The sequence below is a fragment of the Heliconius melpomene genome, chromosome 10 (assembly GCF_056956725.1).
Source record: "Heliconius melpomene rosina isolate 202511_hmr_F chromosome 10, ASM5695672v1, whole genome shotgun sequence".
In the NCBI taxonomy this organism is placed as follows: Eukaryota; Metazoa; Arthropoda; class Insecta; order Lepidoptera; family Nymphalidae; genus Heliconius; species Heliconius melpomene.
Genome location: NC_140398.1, coordinates 16,521,577 through 16,542,298, shown reverse-complemented (window position 1 = coordinate 16,542,298; position 20,722 = coordinate 16,521,577). Strand labels below are relative to the sequence as shown.

General features: G+C 31.2%; 2 protein-coding genes across 2 annotated transcripts; both read left to right on the top strand.

Annotated features, from left to right (window-relative positions):
- The first annotated feature begins 781 nt into the window (after window positions 1-781).
- Window positions 782-11,834, top strand: LOC146535946 (acyl-coenzyme A oxidase 1-like). The gene is made up of 13 exons (XM_085190868.1): window positions 782-974; window positions 3,027-3,186; window positions 3,733-3,901; window positions 4,422-4,545; window positions 4,843-5,087; window positions 5,626-5,786; window positions 6,649-6,811; window positions 7,697-7,887; window positions 8,227-8,373; window positions 8,618-8,723; window positions 8,918-9,070; window positions 9,334-9,450; window positions 11,305-11,834. Exons 1-13 carry the CDS (start codon window positions 857-859, stop codon window positions 11,446-11,448), a joined length of 1,998 nt encoding a protein of 665 aa, XP_085046994.1. The 5' UTR covers window positions 782-856; the 3' UTR covers window positions 11,449-11,834.
- A 602-nt stretch (window positions 11,835-12,436) lies between these two features.
- Window positions 12,437-20,158, top strand: LOC146535945 (acyl-coenzyme A oxidase 1-like). Its single transcript, XM_085190869.1, has 14 exons — window positions 12,437-12,576; window positions 13,565-13,707; window positions 13,908-14,064; window positions 14,549-14,711; window positions 14,884-15,007; window positions 15,176-15,420; window positions 15,573-15,733; window positions 16,359-16,521; window positions 17,242-17,432; window positions 17,901-18,050; window positions 18,278-18,383; window positions 18,926-19,078; window positions 19,356-19,472; window positions 19,835-20,158. The coding sequence occupies exons 2-14, from the start codon at window positions 13,590-13,592 to the stop codon at window positions 19,979-19,981; spliced, it is 1,995 nt and encodes a 664-aa protein (XP_085046995.1). The 5' UTR covers window positions 12,437-12,576; window positions 13,565-13,589; the 3' UTR covers window positions 19,982-20,158.
- Window positions 20,159-20,722: the final 564 nt, after the last annotated feature.

Sequence of the window (20,722 nt, the reverse complement as noted above, 5' to 3'; positions counted from 1 at the left end):
TATAGCCGAAAAACTAGTTATAACAGTTTTCATTTACTCTAGATTCAATATTTTTTTCTTATTTACACAATTCTAGGACAATTAAGAAAAAAATATTTAAAATGAAAATAATAAGTAAAATTAATAATATTAATAATTAATAAAATTAAGACAGATGTGACATGACATTGATAAAATTTCAAAATTATTTAAAAAAATACTATTAATTAAATGTTACATACAACTAGGAAGACGGTATTTATTCTATGTTAATGTTGAACTATACAGTTTAAAACTGAATTTGGAATATTGAAGTAGTAGTTTCAGTCGTCTAATGTATTACAATTTTTGGAGATATAATACCGAAATTGGTACCGTATACCATATTCAGAATGTAGAGAACATAGAGTACCTACCTCACAAATAGTGGTTAAACAGAAAAAAAAGAAATGAAAACAACCTTAATTGCATATATAGAAATTAATATACCCACAATATATAGTTTTAATACAAAAGAGGAAAATTTTATATTTTGGAAAATATATTTAAAAATGTAAAAAAAAACTTCTACGGTGGGACAAGATTCTACGGCTCCAGGCTAGAATAGAAAACGAAGCCAGGAACCAGGAACCTCCTCCCAATACGCGACGTCTCAAGTAATATTGCCTTATCATTAAGTACTATAGTATTATTAATATACATATATAAACTCGTTTTCGTCTGCAACTCTATATGGTTCATATTCATACGGCGTACCGCTTCCGCTACGTTAGTATAACACACTACACATACACACACTAACTTGATAACTTCAGTATTTGTCAAACTCGAGTAGCTACCGTTCGTATTCCGCGCGTTCCTCTAAAGTTTTGGCAGAATGTCCAAAATAAATATTGATTTACAACGAGAAAGGGCCAAATGTACTTTTAATATTGAAGAGCTAACAATATTTATGGATGGTGGTCATCAAAACACTAAGGAGAGAAGGGAAAGTGGTACGTTTTTATTTTTGACTATCGTTATCAAGGGTCATTGAATTAAGAAATTAATTTAAAATGTTTTGCACTTTTTTTGTGTATCCTATTGTTATACATTGCTCTATAAATAATGTTTTTTTTAATATTTTTCTTTTATATAGTCTCTATATTTTTGTAGTAATCATTTCTTGTGTACGTATAAATAAATATAAAACATTTACTTTTTAAAAAGAGTATAATATTATTATTTTTTGCTTTATTAATCTAATTTTTATTTTTTGCTTTATTTATCTTTTTTATCTGTACTATAATAAAACAGTAACATGTGTCTACATTGAATATATTTGCGAAAAAATGATGTAGGGAGGCTTAAAATAACGAATGAATTTATGATTTTTTTAAGTGTGATGAGTGTGTCATTTCAACGAGATAAAAAATTGAAGATCTGAAACATCTGATAAATAACTATAGCAGCTAAAGCTATAAGAAAAAAAAAAGCCACCTTTATAGATTATCTCGAAGGTGCAGCGATCACGGCCCTGTACTGACTATGTACTTTATGTATTCAAATTATTAATAAATAATTTTATATTGTGAAAAATGGTTTTATAAATAAATCTTTATTTCTTTATGTACGGTATTAAAAGACAAACAAACAATTTTATACTTTATGTCTCTTTTTCTGTCTTTCTATTTATTTCTCCTGGCTAATCTTCAGAACAGCTAAACTTATTTTATGCGACTTTCACTCGCCGATAGAGGGGGCTATGGACAACCACATAGGCTACTTTTTAAAAAGTAGCAGGCGAAACCGCGCAGTGGCCTCTGGTTAATAATATAAGTATATTCTAAGGCCCATAAAACTCATTTTATGGGCCTTAGAATATACTTATATTATTAATCACATCACATCACATCATTAATCACATTTGTTCTGAGTACCATTAATAGCTATAGAATAAGAACAGAACTAAATGATATCTAAATATTTTTAAATAACCATGCCACAATTTCAATCATGCCGACATATTATGATTACTAATACCAGATTTGGGTGCAAAAATCTGTAGGTATCTGGTTTTTTTATGAAACTTATTTTTTATGAATGATACATACTATTTGCCCCAACAATCTATAATAAAATTTTGATAATTCGTTTTTTCTTCTTATTATCAGAATAAAAAGAATCTAACATCAATTGAAAGAGAATGTTAGTTAGTTACTTACTTAATATACCAATACAGTATATAATATTAAATACAATATATGATAACATAACATATTAAATATTATATCCTTTTAAGTTCAAGTGATTTTCAAAATTTCAAAAAAATATATTTTCTGGATGCCCTATTACTCATAAAGGTATATAGGATGTTCAATGCACATGATTAAACTTAAGCCTAGTGTTCAATTAAATATTCCTTTCCTTTCCTTTTCTGGATGTTTTAATAAGTATTGTTTTTTAAAATTCCTCTTATAATATTATTTCAACTGAATATTGTAGGATTCCTAAATAAAGATGTAGTTTTCATATCAAAGTATATAAAATAAAATAACGAGACATGTTATCATCAGAAATGTTACTAAAATATATATAACACTAATTTTACAAGTAAAATAAATTAGCCACGCACAGGCTGATATGTCTAGCTTATCTTTGTTTTTCGAATAATTTCCTTCGCGTGTTCTTTATATAAATTGTCATTTGCGAAATAACTTACGTTCAACTGGCATGCTCGAAACATCATCATCACCTTGGCCTGATCCCTCTGCCTACCCTACTATTTGCGGGATACAGCGTGAAGCTAAAAAAGAAACCAAAGCTTTTCAATTTCTCACACGAACTTGTAACTGATTTTATCGAAGTTAGTTACGCCACACATCTACCTCAGCATTTTGATTATGGCAACTTTGATAGCGTAGACATATTGAATTATACATAAGACGTTTATTAATTAATCCCATTGACTAGGACTATTAATTTTACACTAATAATAAGTGAAATTATTTATTTAGGTTTTATCTGTCTGTCAATCTTTTTGCTTATAATAAATATATTTTTCATAGAAAACGTCATTATTAAGCATTTTGCGAAGTTTAATGATGTACCAGATTATTACATGAGTCACAAGGAGAAATATGAAGATAGTGTTAAAAAATCTGCTGTTTTGTTCTCTGTGGTTCGACAGATGCAAGATGATGGGAAAACCGATTTAAAGAATTATAGGTAAGTAACTATATTTTTTTAAAACTCTAATAACATTCATTGCAGATATCGAGATAAATCTGAATACCTATACAATAATTCAGAGTATTTCATTCTGTATTACGCATATTATATCAGGTAAGGCCGAGAGAATCAAGTGTCAAGAGACTGTTCTTCACTTCAGCACGAAATTGAGAAATTGTAAACGAGACGATTGTGGGTTCGATTCTTACTCGGGTGAATCAAATATTTTAAATTTTCTTATTTTCCCTCTGACAAGGAGGTAAAGTGGAACAGAGTGTCTTAATACTAGGTTTACAGGTTCTCTCTGTCTATTCTAAAGAAAATCCTCTCAGCTTAGCTGGTCTGATGGTTTTGCCATAGGATTACCTAGAACACTGGCAAGTGTCCAGCTAAATTAAAAAGCTGGAAACGAGCAATGTTTATTTTACAACCACCATTTCAAACTACTTTTGAGCCTTTCATAACTCGTAAACTAATTAGTCTACATGCATACAGATAAATAATTATGACGAATTAATTTGATTACATTTCCTTTTATACTAGGGATGTGGTACCTAACTTACTTCGGCTTTCAACGTTAAGGGATGGGTCTCCTCTCGCGCTACATTATGTTATGTTTATGCCAGCTATTCTCAACCAGGGTGATGAGAAGCAAGTAGAGCAGTGGCTGCCTAAATCCTGGAATTCGAGGATAATTGGTAGTTACGCACAAGTGAGTATAGATATATCTAGTAGTAGGATGTCTAAATTGCTAAATAGAATAAAAAATAATTATAGGTACAATTTTGATAACGTGAACAAGTTTCAATGTAATATCAAAATGTAATTATATTTAAATTTTGTTTCGATTGATAGACTGAAATATTTTTTTTAAAAAATGTATGTCTTATTTAAATGGTTTCTAAAGTGTTAACTATACATACGATTCATCGGTTTACTATTGCCATACACAAGCATTTGTTTATTGTTTTTGTCGACTTTATACTGTATCCCGCATGTAGAGTAGGCAGAAGGAGCCTAGTGTCAAGACACTCTGCTCCTCATTTTCCGCCAATTTGTGGAGACATTGCATGTTAAGTGGCGGAACTCAACGCGTGTTTTGCCTCTACACCTAAGCGAAAAAATGGAAATATTAAATATTTCAGTGGGGAAATTGAACTTGCGCCCTTGTGCCACGTTGACGTATATTTGTTTATTGTAGGCAAATTTATTTCTATGTATTTTTATGTTAGACAGAACTAGGTCACGGGACGTTTATCAGAGGCTTGGAGACCACCGCAACGTATGATCCTAATACACAAGAGTTTGTCCTGAACAGCCCGACTGTAACATCTTATAAATGGTGGCCTGGAGGATGTGAGTATGACATGTTCGAATTCCATAAATTTTCAATTTTAATTATGAAGATATTCATGATTATTATTTCGTTAATTTAGAAAATTCAGTACTGTTTGTCTTGTTATCAGAGTGAGGAAATGAAAATATTAAATACCTAAGTCATTTCTCGGAATCGAACCCACAGAGGTCGCGTTTACAATCAAACTGTTCCACTAAACCATGATTGGCGATGGCCAAACGGATCGATATACTCGTACAATTTAGGACGATGTTTTAGCGTTCAATTTTTTATTTATTTTAATATTGTTTTTTCAGTGGGTCAGTCAGCAAATTATTCTATAGTAATAGCACAATTATATACCAAAGGAAAATGTCATGGAGTACATACGTTCATAGTACAATTAAGAGATGAAGAAACTCACATACCCTTGCCCGGCATTGAAGTGGGGGATATTGGGGCTAAAATGGGCTTGAATCCTGTTAATAATGGGTTTTTGGGTTTTGACAACGTCAGGATACCTAGGAGGAATATGTTAATGAAACACGCAAAAGTTTTAGAAGTAAGTTATTTGAATAAAAAAATATATGTAAATCAGTGTTGCCAGGTAGAAATTTGCCACCAAAAGTGTTATAGAAGTACAAATAACTGTATGTACTTTTTATTATTAATTTTCGTTTGTAATTGATAACAGTATAAAATAAATTCTTAATAAACAAAATCACTATGCTTATCACGATACCTGTTTGGTTTACTCTGAACTTAAGTTGACCCAACTGCAGAGTTTAAGTACTCGTATATCTCTGAACTTATTAAAAAATTGTATGTTTTCCTTTATTGGTATTCAAATTTCATAGGTCCTCCCTGAGGTGGGTGTTGATTGCAAAATGTAAGAAAATGATGCATGTCGCTTTGACTTAGAAAGCTAGATTTTTTGTGCTCTGTAGACCTGAATATTTGATATTAATTTTAGTCCAAATGAAAACCAAAACTTGGTACCTCCACGTGATCTCAAGATAAATGGTCTCGAAAGATAGATAGATGGTTAACAAAGTGATCCTATAATCGCTCTGATTTTTCAAACATTTTTTTTGTTTCAGGACGGCACTTATGTCCAATCTTCAAACAGCAAGCTGAACTACGGAGCCATGGTGTTCGTGAGAGTGGTCATAGTGTTCGATGTAGTCAGTCACTTACGTAAAGCTGTTACTATTGCTATACGCTATTCCGCTGTAAGAAGACAGTCGCAGAGAAAACCTGAGTATGAAATATATAAATTATGTATTTAAATCTCTAATTGACTGTTGAGTGACGGAACTCAACGCCGTTTTTTGTCTCGACACCAGAGCGCCTTGCTTTCAGAATTTAAGTTCGCTCTGCGTAACCTGCTGTGTGCGGGATACAGTGTGAGCTAAAGAAATGAAATAGGTATTTAATTTTCAGTTAATTACTCAAAATCTTCCAAATCTTTGAGATTTTAATTAATTTTTCCTTGGTATTTTGTTTTAAGTAAAATATTTATAAGTATATTATATGAAATATTACTTTATATATTTTTTGCCGTTGGTCAAAGTATACTGCTTACTGACATTATATGAATAAACTTTATAATTTTATAATTTTTAACACAATTTCAAGGCAATAACGCAATCACAAAAAAACGTTTTTATGCATAATATATACTTGTGTTCTTTTGAAATTTGCATTTAGCAAGATGACCTTGATCTTGCTAAATGCTCTTTGTGAACAACAAAAGTACCTACTCCACCACCTTTACATAACAGTAATTAAATTATAGAATAGAAAAATAAACATAGATATCTCTTAAATTTGGTTGGAAAACACAGTTCATTAGTATCTATCATGTCTAATAGTACGAATAGACTACGACAATACAACACACTATACACTCAGGGTATAAATACCTCTAATACTTCTGTATGTGTTTATAGAGACTGTTAGTATTTGCTAAATTTGTTATGATATGTACGATAATTAAGTAGTGTCGCATTGACCACGGCACTGATGGCATTCAAAATGCTCTAAAATTTCTTTGCGTCATACTTGAAAAATATAAAAATCAGGTATAATATAGGTATTTATTTCTATTTCTTATATTTCAGTGAGCCAGAAAGCCAAGTCCTCGACTACTTGACTCAACAGCACAAACTATTCGTGGCTATAGCCGCGTGTCACGCCATGCGACTTACGGCGACCAAGCTGTGGGACACCTTCACTGTCATTAATGAACAGTTACTTGGCGGTAATTTTGATAGGTTACCTGAGGTACTTAAAATTTATTTTTGAATAAATGAAATTAAAAAATCAGTTTCAAGCTGTATCCTGTATATGTAGGCAGAGGGAACTAGTGTTAAGACACTCTGTTCCCCACGTTATATTTTTTTAACCCCTAAAAACCCCCCTTAGGTAAAAATTACGAGAGTAAATTTTTACGATGCGTGCGCGCACCGTCACGAATAACCGATTCCATGAAATTAGCTAGTCAACATTTTAGTTTTAATTAAGTATGTACAAATCTTTTTTTTTTTAAATAATTGAATAAAGGATATTTATCTAGATAGTGTGTTATGATAAAAAAGTATAAAAACCTATTAAATCTTTCAATGTATCTATTAAATACTTTTTCTATTATTAGTATCGTTTTTTTTTTTCTAGTATAAATTAACGCGAAAGAAACGATTTATTTGTTACGTAGAATACTTAGAATATTTAGAATGGCAAAGCAATTTTTCTTGTGAGTCGTAGTATACTATAATAATTATAGTATACTTATTGTATTTATCACACTTATCACAAGTTAGACGTATTGGTATTTTTACATGCAACTCACTTTAAATATATTTTTTAATATTTAAAAAAAACAGGATTAATGAATTTTAATCAAGCAATTATTAACCATTTACTATTTGCATTATTAAAAAAAATGAAAGCTTTTTCTATTTTTATAATTACTAGTAGGTACTATTTGAAGGGTGGTCTTTTCTGTGACATTTAATACCTTAGTTTCTATCACTAAAACAAGTATTTAAAGGACATATTTCTTTTCTGTGACAATCAGAAGTACCCTTCACTATTGCCTTGCGCACGACGACGGCTATCTCGGTTCTATATTTTTATGAATATAAATAAATGTCATATTTTTATTTCCAGCTGCACTCCCTGGCGTGTTGTTTAAAAGCAATAGTAACATCTGACACAGCATCGTTTGTAGAGCGCTGTCGCCTCGCCTGCGGTGGTCATGGGTTCATGATGTCTTCCAATTTACCCAGCTTGTATGCTCAGGCCACTGCCGCGTGTACTTATGAAGGGGAAAACACCGTGTTATTATTGCAGACTGCTAGGTATACTAAGTATATATATTACTAGCTTTCACTAGAAATATCTAAGAGATGTGTATTCGCAGTATATTTTGACCGCAGGCACAGTGGGTTACATCAAAATTATTAATGTAATTTAATACAGTTGTCCTCGTTAAAATGGACTATCCAATATAAAAAAATAGTTGTTCGATTTGAACTAATAGTTCCTGAGACTAGCGCGTTCACCCAAAGAAAATCTTAAAAAAAAAAACATATTAAGCTTATAGAACAGACAATTGTGGTTCAATTCATTCATTCATTCATTCATTCATAAAATAATTTAGTTTGTCAACTTTTATAAATTTATTTATTCTTTTATAGATTTTTAGCGAAAAGTTGGCAACAAGTCGATAACGGTAACTTATATCCTACAGTCCAATATTTAGCTGATGTCAGACAAGATGTCTACAAAACCTGGCAAAAGTCCGTCGAATGTATTGTTCGTGGTTTCCAAATCGTTTCCATGAGGTAAGATACTGACATAATTTCTGTAGAGGACAAAATTATAGTTACCATATTTACTTTTAGATTTGTCCTGGATAATTTTATCATCAGAATGAGGGAACGATATAGAAATAATAAATGTTTTATTCCCACAACTGGGAATCGAACCCACAATCTATCGCGTTTACATTCACGTATGGCCTCACTTATCTTTTTAATAGTGGAAAATTATAGTGTCAAAAACATAAAAAAAACCAATTAATTACAGAAAGATCTCGATGTGTGTTAGCATCATGGAACAGAGAGTAGCGTCAGGAATGTCATTTGAAGATGCATGGAACATTACTTCTGTTCAACTGGTTGAAGCGGCTGAGGTAACCTGAAAAAATCAATATAACTTGAAATTATTGTTTTTTTTTTCTCACTTTCCGCTGAATTTTCTAGGCTTTGCGTATCGAGTGGATTTGCATAACGCCGCGTTTTGTCTTGTTACATATCAGATAAAATAAAATATTAGAGTAGAAAATAAAAAGTAATATATAAATATTAATTTATTTTTATATTTCAGGCACACTGTAGAGCAATAATTTTATCAACATTTTGCGAAGAAGTCAAGAAGGCTGCTCACACGTTGTCTCCAGAACTTCATATAGTTCTTAAACAGTTACTTGAACTGTACTGTGCGTATTGGGCATTGCAAAGACTTAGTGATTTATTACAAGTGAGTAAACCACATTTTTTTAGCTTCACGTGCTATCCTGCATATAACAGGGTAGGCAGAGATAACCTGGGAACTTGGTGTTAAGATATTCCGTTCCCATTAAGACATTTCCGTTGCCCACTTCCTCTTCCTTCCTTCCTATTCCCCGAGGGAATAATCATATTTGAATAAATTAAATAATACATTTTTTATTTTCCTAGTCTGGTAGACGAAACGCCTCGTCCCAGGGCTTAATCTTTATAGTTTATAACTTTTTCTTTCAGCATACTACAATATCGTCTAATAATGCAGAATCTCTTCAAATCTGGTACGAGGATATACTGCTGAAGTTAAGACCCAATGCTGTCGGTTTAGTTGACGCTTTTGATATTAGGGATGAGGTAAAAAAAGTTTTTATCTAAATAAAGCATTCTGTTTATGGGTCATAATCAGAAAAGTGGACATTTTCGAATTCGTAACGTAACTGATAAGTAACAACACTGATAAAGTTTGTTACGAAACTGATGACATAAGGCATTATACACAACAAAATAACGATATTATATGAATAAAACTATTGTTTTTTTTTATTTAATGAGACACAGATCAAAATTTTAAAGGTTCAATCGTTGAATTAACAGATTATAAATGTAAGAAGAAAACATAACAAAGTGAGAATATTAACAATATAATAATGCTAGTTCGTAACGTAATAAACTTATATTTCTAGTTAGAGATCACAAAGTTAATGATAAAATTAAATTCACTTTAAAATATATCAAAATTTGAGTCGTTATCATTGGAATTAAGTTTAATTCTTTGTAAGTGTTTATTCCGCATATCTTCATATTTAATAGAATTGGTCTTTTTAAGACGTTCTCTATATCTAAAAAAAAAAAGCATTTGTTTCAGCATTTGACATAGGAGCTTACGCTTACTGAAAATACAAAAATATATATCAAAAAATAATAATCACAAAATCACAACTAATTTCAGAAAGAATAAAAATAAATTTTAACTAAATCGGTTCAGCTGTTTCTGAGATTAGCGTGCACAAACACATAGACAAACAAGCAAACAAGCAAAAAAACTTAAAAATCATTATTTTTGGTTACTTTACGTTATGAAAAGTCACTAATAGTTTTTTTCATATGCCAGCATTTTTTTTTTCTTATATACATATCTTCCATATACAAGCACCGGTTCGATAAAATTTTATTATAAACATATATAAGAAAACAATGGTACCGTATTTGTGAACTAGGCTTCATATTTTCTCAGTTTCGTTACGTAACGAAATATAACGAAATTGAGAATGAAGTCTGAGAAATTCTAACCTTTTTAAATATTTGCTCATAAGCCACGTGTTGCATGTGCAAGCACTGACGTTCTTTTTTGAGATTTTGTAAAAAGAAGCAAATAACATAAACAAGAAAACGAAATTATAGAATACTTACCAAAATAAAAGCCGTTTATAACCCTGAGATGTAATTTTACGCATTCCCTTTAAAACATTTGAACCCCTCAACTGCAGCGAGAACACTACTGGTTGTAGCTACGACAGCATTGACTTTTAGAATAATGGTGCCACAATAAAAACTAATATTAAATACCATCCAAAATAATTGCGTTCATATCTTAATTGTACGTTACTAGCCCTGAGTAACAAAAAGACAATATTTTGGGACAAATTTAGTTAATTAATATATATTATTTATTAAATAATGTATCAATAAAAGTAGTTCTATTTAATATTATGCATAAAGTAAAGTAATATAAACATACCTGAAATCAAATAAAACCATAAATATTCGTAACAAATCAATTTTTAAAAAGTAAAGTGGTGAATGGGACACGAAAAATTGTATGGAAGCATTTTGAAAGGTTTTTTGCAACTAACAAAAAATACTATTAAAAGCCTTAATACATTTAAAATATTACAAAAATCTTTAAGTTAATAAGTAAATTTATCTTAAATGGCAAAATATTTAAATTATCTTTAAAATTGTATTTTTAAAACGCATTCAAAGTAGCGGGACAAGAAAAGACACAAAATGTGCACTTTTTCTGATTATGACCCTTATATGTAATTTTTTAGACCAAACAAATGTTAAAACACTCCGTTACTCACTTTTCGCCGAATTCTGGAGGCATCCAGCGTTTACAGTCACTTTGTGCCCTGCGCCACGACCGGCCTCTAAAAAATATATGCCGTTGTATTATATTTAATTCATTCTGTCATTTGTGTTTGGCAGATGCTTCTTTCAACTCTAGGCGCGTACGACGGCCAGGTCTACGAAAGACTAATGGAGGATGCCCGTAACAACCCTCTAAATCAAGAAACGGTTAATTCTACTTTCCACGAATACCTCAAGCCTTTCATGAGAGGAAAGCTGTGATATATATATTTTTAATCTTAATAGAATTTTGAATTGTTATTTGTAAGGAAAACAGGGTTTATACTTAGTTATATAATTAAATGGTGGCTGTTACATAAATTGTAAATAATTTGCAACTTAAAAATTGTATATTTTTAGTACAAATTATACTTTTATTGTGACATATTAAAAATGTTATATCAAATATCGAAATACAGGTGTTTATTATTTAAATATATGTAGTTATAACTTTGTTTTATATACTTGTTGTATTTATTTATTTATTGAACTTTATTCATAATGAAATTAATATAAATAAATTATGTTTAAAATGTTAATTGAATTGTTTTATATTTTTATTAAATACTAGCGGTCCGCTCGCTGCTTCGCCCGCTTGTACTATGAAACCATTTTTTTCTCACCTTTCCCAATTACTTTCGAAAACAGTTCCTATAATATTTTTTCTCATATATTTTCAATGAACAGACAAAGGCAGCGGTGAGTGAGCAACAGTTCTACTTATGTATAGATTTGAATCTATGCAACTTCACTATTACTATATTAGTAGTTCATTCGTTTTATAAAAAAAAAGAAATCTTTAATTTTATATTTATTATTTCGTTTTTCTTTCTATTATTATCGTTTTCTCTATAACCATAGGATAATGCGAAGGATAATTTCATTAGAAAGACTTTATCTTATAACGAGAGCGAAGAAACCAATTAACATAATCATTAATTTCATCGACTATCGATGGAATCGAACCCATAACAGTCGCGATTATAGTTATACGCTTATGCCACTGCGTCACGATGGCCTCTGGTAACAAACTAAGCGCGACATGACATGCAATGCTTCCAAAAATCGGCGGAAATTGGTGAATGAAAGGTCTTAGCCTGGGTTCCCTCTGCCTACCCTGCTATTTGCGGGTAAAGCTTAAAAAATAAATATCTTATTACCCTAAAGAAATATAACTTGTTACGTGCGTACATACACACAGTTTTTTTTTGCCATATTGATATACATTATACAAACACATATTTGTTGATTGCAAGGTACCAAAGGCTTGTAATTAAAAAATATCACTAGTGCATTTGTCGTCGTCAAGAACACAAGGCAGTTTATTTGTGAAGTGATATATACATATATGTAGGTATTATATTTAAATTACTTGTTTTTTATTAATTTTATTCAATTTGACTTCGGGGTTACGGTCAGCTTACTCATGTCATTACGTTTAATTTAAAGGCAAATAAAATTTGAGGCTAGTTGATAAATTGTGGGTTCGATTATCACTTCAAGAAATACAATATTGAACATTCTTCGCTCTAGTGTAGAAGCAAAGCGCGGCGTTAAGTTTCACCACTCAACACGCAATGCCTCGAGAACTCGACAGTCGAATGGGGACGAAGTGATTCCACCGTTAGCCCTCAAGTTTCCTCTGTATAGAGTAATCATGCAATGTGCGAGAATAAAATATTTGTAGTAGATATGCACAAATGCGCATGCACAGACATAAACACTAGACAGTGAACAACATTGTATATTATATTATTGCAACAATCAACGCCACGCGTTGTCTACAGAACAAGGAAATAAGACATTCTCCATAGTGGGGTCACTGTAACTGTAACTGAAACAAATTGGCCTGAAATTTATATAGTTTTAAAATAGCCGTAGTCATAGAAATGCGGTATGTTATAACACTAGAAAGTAAAAAAAACATTTTAAATAAATAAAATTTAGTCGTTTTTTAAAATAAAATTAACAAGAGCTGACTACGTTATATTTTAATATATTATAATTAATTAATTACCGCAATACATATATGTATTGCAGTAGTTAATTAATAATTTTTCATTACAAACGTGAATTAATAATAAAATTTTATAATACAATCATGAATCAACATAAACGTTGAGGTCGTCGTGGCGTCGAACTCTTTAATCCTCACACTCATTCATCTCCAAGATATCAGTTACCGGGTGGAAGCAGTAAACTCTATATTTGTTCAAAAACTCTTAAATTTAAATATTCAAATTTTATAAGTTTCTAGACTGAGAATCGAATCCACAACTAGCGACCGTTATAGATATAAATATTATGATAATTAAACCTTATTTATTACTTTTCTAAGGATTGAACAGTAAAAAAAGATCAAAATGACTCACATTAATGAAGATTTAGTAAAAGAAAGGAGGAAATGCAGTTTTAATATCCAAGAACTTATATATTTTATTGATCGCGGCGAAGAAAATACTAAACAAAGAAAACATATCGGTAAATTCTATTTTCTATTCTATATTCTCTGTATGCTGCTGCATTTTTGTAGTGCAACTACTACACACACATTTTACTATTTTTTTTTAAATCTCCTTAAAATTAAAGATAATATATATTATTTCTCCCTAATTCTTTTAAGGGTATTTTGAAATATTTTTATCAGTTAATGTAAGAGTTATTTAAATGTTTTTTTACAGAGGAATTAGTGCTAAACATAGAGGAACTTCAGGACGAAATACCTGAAGATTTCATGAGTCACAAAGAAAAATATGAGAATGTCATCAGAAAAGGATGTATATTGTACGATTTTCTTCTTAAGTTTTTAGATGGTCGTCCGCATGAAGTTGATCGTTCGTGAGTTTTTTTTTTCTTTAAATGGTTACGAAGTTGCAGTTTGCCAGGGGCATGTATAAGGAGGTAGATGACAGTAGAAAGATCTTCGTTGCCCCCGCTGTAGATAAATTGGGAGGCTAAAGAACATGTAAGGAAATAATATCAATAAATTATTACTTCATTTAAAGGTGTGTTGAGACAAAGCTGCTGAGCGCGCGTGTAATGCTTCACCTTTTTTAGACATTATAAGAGATAAGAGTTCTTATGGATATTTCATCTAAAAGTTTTATTTAAGACATCAAACTCTTTTAATTTTCTCCAAAGTAATAAACTATATAAACTATAGTTAAGAAATGGGACTAATAGTTAAGAATAGGATGATAACGTAAAGTGTGACGTTCTGCGATTCAAGAAGTAATTTTACATCTAATTTTCTGTGATAAGCGGAGAACGGAGTCTCATGATACAACATTCTCTCGGAAAATAAAAGGTAAACATTTTTTAGGCCATCAAACAAGTATAGAGTAGCTCAAGGCGTAATACAGAATGTGGACCCATTCTTAAATCACTACGCTTTGTTCACGCCGACTATTTTGAGTCAAGGCAGTGACGAACAAAAGGCAAAATGGGTTGGAAAGGATTATCGAATGATTGGAACATATGCCCTGGTGTGTACCAATATTATTTTAGTTTATGATATATTGAAATTTTGTATAAATAGAATAAGATAATAAAGAAGTATATGAAAAATTTTGAATGATTTGAACCAACCAATTGTATTTGTTATTGCGGTTAAAATAATGGTAAAACAAATTGTTCATAGAAAAAAATATATTCCAGACTGAGCTTGGACATGGCTCGTTTTTAAGAGGCTTAGAAACAACTGCAACATTTGATCCTGATACCGATGAATTTATTTTGAACAGCCCTACAGTTACATCATACAAATTTTGGCCTGGTGGTTGTGAGTTTAACTTGATATTTCTTCTTTTCTTTCAATTTTTTTTCTCTGTAACCAAAAATCAGTGATTGACACCGAAAGATCATATCCTACACTACTTTTTTCTCGTTTAGCTAATATTATAAAAAAAAATGCAGCGCAATTAAAACTATTGCTTATAAAAAATTCCAGTGGGTCAAACGGCCAACACTTGCATCGTAATGGCGCAACTAATAATACGGGGCGAATGTCACGGTATTCACTTATTTGTTTTGCAAATAAGAGACTATGATACCCACGAACCTCTTCCTGGCATCAAAGTGGGGGAAATTGGGCCTAAAATTGGTTTTGCCACAGCCAATAATGGTTTTCTAGGACTAAATAATATTAGGATACCAAGAAAGAATATGTTAATGGGAAGCGCTCAAGTGTTGAGGGTAAGCTGGTAAATTTTATTTTTTTGCAACGTAAACTAGCGCAATGACTTTTGTTTCGATATTTATTATTAAAATATATCGTAAACAAATGACGTAGCGTTATATCAATATTTATTTAATCATTCCTCAACGCTATCCCGATGGCATTTCAGGATGGTTCATACAAACGGACGAAGCACGACAAATTGACATACGGCACAATGGTAGTAGTTAGAGTTCAATTGTTGACTGACTTGTCGTTCCTGGTGTCGGCCGCCGCCACGATCTCCGTGCGGTACTCCGCAGTCAGACACCAGTCTAAGCTAAAACAAGAGTAAGTGAAATTAGTTATTTATTTTAATTGTGTAGAAGATTGCGTTTGTTGTACCTACTATAAACATATATATTTACAGTTTCCATTTTAGGAAATACTTATTTCTACGCCGTTAAGTGTAAGAAATTAAAAATCAACTAAAAATAGCTCCCGGACACCTCAAATACCTTTATGCTACGAATATAAATACAAGAGGCCTACGTGGCGACGGTGGTGGGTTCGATTCTCACTCGGCGAGATTAATTAATATTTTCATTTCTTTGCTCTGCTAAGAAGGTGAAGTGCGGCGTCTAGGTGAGGCTCTCGACAGACAATGCCTTGAAAAATTTACCAGAGTGTTTTAACACTAGGTTCCCCTGCGGCCTATCCTGCTGTGTGCGGGATACAGCGTGAAGCTCAAAACAAAATAATATTTAGTACAATATCGATAATAGAGCCGTCATGGCGCAGGGACACAACTATTCAGTGGAATTAAAAAATCCATATTTCGTTATGGTAACGTTCCACCACTCAACATGCAATGCCTCAAGAATTCGGGGGAAAGTGGGGAACGCAAGTGTCTACCCTCCTTATCCGTTCGGTGAGGGATACATGACACTAAATGAAAAAAAACATTAATTAACAGTGAACCCGAGCCTCAAATCCTGGACTATACAACACAGCAGCACAAGTTGTTCATAGCGATCGCTTCAAGCCACGCCTTCAGGGTGATAGGGTTATGGATGTGGGAGCTATACTCTGATGTTATGAAGGAAATCGCTGAAAACAACGTGGAAAGACTTGGCGAGGTATACCAACTTATAGAAAATGTATCAATTACATATATTTTTCTTTTGATTTTTAATTTATTTTTATGTTAAAAAAAATTATATACTCGTAGAGTTTTTATTTCTTATATTAAGTGGAGTGACTTAGCACTAGGTTCCCACGTTCTCTCTGTCTACTCTACTATGTGCGGGATACAGCGTAAAGCTAAAAAAATGTGTTTTATTTACTATAAATTTTATTAAATAATTTCAATCTAAAGAGTCATAAATACGATTACTACCTATTATTATGATAGCCTGGCATAAAATAATGATAAGTTATTATTTTATTTAAAACATAGAGAAAATAACTATTATAATATTATCTCATCTAAAAGACATAGAAAAATATAAAAAAAAAACACTTAAAAAAATATTATTTAGTACAAATAAATTAAATGTTATTATTAAGTACATATTTAAATGTGGCCGTCCTTGCGTGGATGCACATAATCTGGAAGTAAACGCGACGTTTGTGGGTTCGATTCTTACTCATAGGAAAGAGTTATTAGTAACAAGACAAAGTGCCGCGTTGAGTTCCACCACTCAATACGCAATATGTCGGAAAAGGTTTAGAAGTTGAATAATTTAATCATTGTTTCTCTCTCTCTCTCTCTACCTACCCCGCTATATGCGGGATATAGCATAAAGCTATAAAACAACTTAAATCAATTCATTTATATATAGATATTTTACTTTTAGTTACACGCATTGTCTTGCTGTCTAAAATCGGTAGTATCCCGCGAATCGACTAGCATTATAGATCAATGTCGGTTTGCCTGCGGTGGTCATGGGTTCCTTATGTCTTCTAATTTGCCTTGCTTAAATACAACGGCTGCAGCTACAGTCACCTATGAAGGAGAATATACGGTACTGTTGTTGCAGACTGGTAGGTTAGTATGGAAAACATTTTTTATTTTATTAGTATATATTTTTTTATATTTTATAATTTGATGTTATATATGTATAAAATATGTAATTGAAAAGGTCATGTTTCAATTTGAAAGATATGCGAGTTCAGCGGAAAATCGGGAACAGAGTTTCTTAACACTAGGTTTCTTCTGCCCAGTGATAATAATTTCTGATATTTTTTTATTAGCTTCAATAAAAGAAATTACGACATTTTTGTGATTTATATAAGTTATATCATATGAACATACGAAAAAAAAATATTATCAATTCTACAATAACTTTTATTATTAAAATTTTATTTTTAAAATACAATTTATTGTATTGTTTTTTTTTATTAATTTTTTAAATTTATGCTGATAAAAAACATTTTTTACATCTTCCACTTAAGTTTCTGTTTTATTCTATATATTTAAAGTAGAAAACTATACAAATATAAAAAAATGTTTCAGATATCTTTTAAAAACCTACAACGATGCGATGAATGGCAAGCCCGTCCCTGCTACTATAGGATTTTTGAAGGACTATTGCAATAAACAATATAAGCAATGGAGAAACACTCCGGAGGGAATTCTTGATGGAATGGATAGTGTGGTTGCGGGGTAAGCTTCATATTGTCTTTATGACTTTGAATTCATTAAGAGATAAAATAAACCGCGGCTTTGAATCCCGTTACTTATCACGATGGCTCGAACATTAGGCGGATATATTTCTCACGACTAAGTCATCGCGGTCAGTTGTACCCTAATTAATGTTATTTTATTTAATTTAAAATATATTTTTCTTTGATATTATAATAATTTTAATAAATGTTTTCATTATTACTTAGAAAAATTAAGGTAGCAGCGGAGTCTCTACGAAAACATATGGCGAACGGCAAAGAGATGGAGGACGCGTGGAACGCATCTTCAGTTTTGCTATGCAATGCCTCCGAAGTAAGATTTAAAATATTATATTATTAAGAATCATTATTATGAAATAATAAAAAATAATAATAGTTATTGTAGTGATTACTTATCCACATTAATAAAAGAGAAATGGTTATTTCGTATAAAAAATAAATAAATAGCAGGATTTGCATCCGCACTTTTCGTGGTTTGGAATCAAATGGAGGGCTTAAAAACGAATAAAGCAATTTTTAAAGAAACTCTTTCCTTAATGATTGGCTTAATAAAAATATTCTATAGATCACAAGGTCAAAAGGAATTCACAAGAATTGGAATGATTAATTAAGGTGTAACCACTTGGGGAAATGAATCATATTCAATTCCTCGCTCTGGTGGCAAGACAAATTGCGGCGTTAACTTCCGCCACTGAACACGCATTATCTCAAAAAATGGGTGGTGCATTGGGAAGTGTGTCTTATCCCTACGGTAGGTTCTATATGCGGGATACAGCGTGAAGCGTATCCCTCACAGTACTTATATAATTAAGCATAACTTATATTATTTAATTTATTAATATTATTTTGTTAAAGGCTTACGCTCGTTCACTATTATGTAGTGTATTCTGGAACGAAACACAAAAAAAGACCGCTACAGTATCTAAAGAACTAGCAATAGTTTTAAATCAACTTGCTGAGTTGTACCTGGTATATTGGGCCTTGGAGAGATGCGGGGATCTCTTATTGGTAAGATATGAATCAGGTCGCTAAATAATGGATATTTGAAACATTGTAAATGCAAATTCATCGTTTAAATTATTTTTTTGTATTAAAAAAAATGTTAAATACAATTAAAATAAATAAATTAAATTAAAATAAATAAAAAATATATATTTGCAACATTCTACTTTAAACCACGCCATTATTATTACAAGTATTTATTTGACCTGCCGTGCTTGTCAGAAATTTTTATTTATTATCTCAGTTCTGATGACAGAGAAAATCAATGTTTCATAAATTTTAGTATTCAACAATATCAAAAGCAGATGTAGAGACTCTCTACCATCGATATGAAGAGTTACTTGAGTTGATCAGACCAAATGCAGTGGGCCTTGTCGACGCGTTTGATATACGGGACGAGGTATTGTTTTTATTTTATTTATTTATTAGTAGAGAGGCCGTTGTGTGTGTTGTGGTGTTGTGTTGTGGCGACTTTTGTGAGTTCGAATCCCATTCAGAAATGAAATAATGAAGGCAGAGGGAACCTAAAAGGAGACCTGGTATTAAGATACTCCGTTCCGTTCACCATTTACGACTAGGGGGTCGAGGGCCTCATATTTCCCATTATATTCTTATCGTATAAAATTTAAATAATTACCTAAAACTTAGGCTAAGTGATGCCTAAACAAATTTTTTCTTACATTACATCTTTAATTGAAATTTCTTAAAGTTATGATTTATTTATATCTGTTACTAAAAATACATTTTTTAAAATGATAATAGATTCTTCGCTCTACTCTGGGTGCTTACGACGGTCGTGCATACGAGAGGCTGATGGAGTACGCGGCCAAAAGTCCCCTTAACGCTGAGACTGTCAACGAAAGTTTTCACAAATACATAAAACCTTTAATGATGAAAAATAAACTGTAATAAATAAATAAAATAATTATTGTAAATGATAATAGGTATATCATATACTAAAATAAAGAAAAAAACGGCTTTACCGTTACCAGACTTTTGTTATCAGATGGTAAAAATAAGGAACAAATATTATAAAATGATTATTATAAAAAAAATATGAAAGACATAGTGTGTGTGTGTCTATAACATTTGTGTTTTCTTCAATTTCCCAATGAGCCACCACGGAAGTACTCCTCGGTATACATTTAAATAAAAATATAATTTTTATAATCATTTCATAAACTGCTTAGCTTCTGGCTGTATCCTGCACGATCGATCTTGGGATATTAAAAAATAAATAATTGTCCAATATTCAGTATTAAATATCTTTATTTAGAAATTCAGATATTTTCAATATTTTGTAAAATAACTAGATTTTTTCTCAGAAAATTAGACAATCTTTGTTTCTCGGAAATTAAAAATACTTACACTGATAGCATTTGTAGGCTTTTATGCTAAAATATTAGGCTCAATTAAAAAAAAAAACGCCTAATCTAGAGCATTCATACATCAGAGAGTTTTCTTATCGTCGATATCTCCACCTCTATGATATCAATATTTTGTCATAATATTTACAATGTTTGTTACAATGTTGCACTACACTTTTAGTGTTCCGTATATCGTAAGTTAGTTACGTATACTTTATGTTTTTAAAATACGTATACTGTAATATTAACTTTAGTATCGTTTTTTTTTAAAGAAAATATTTAC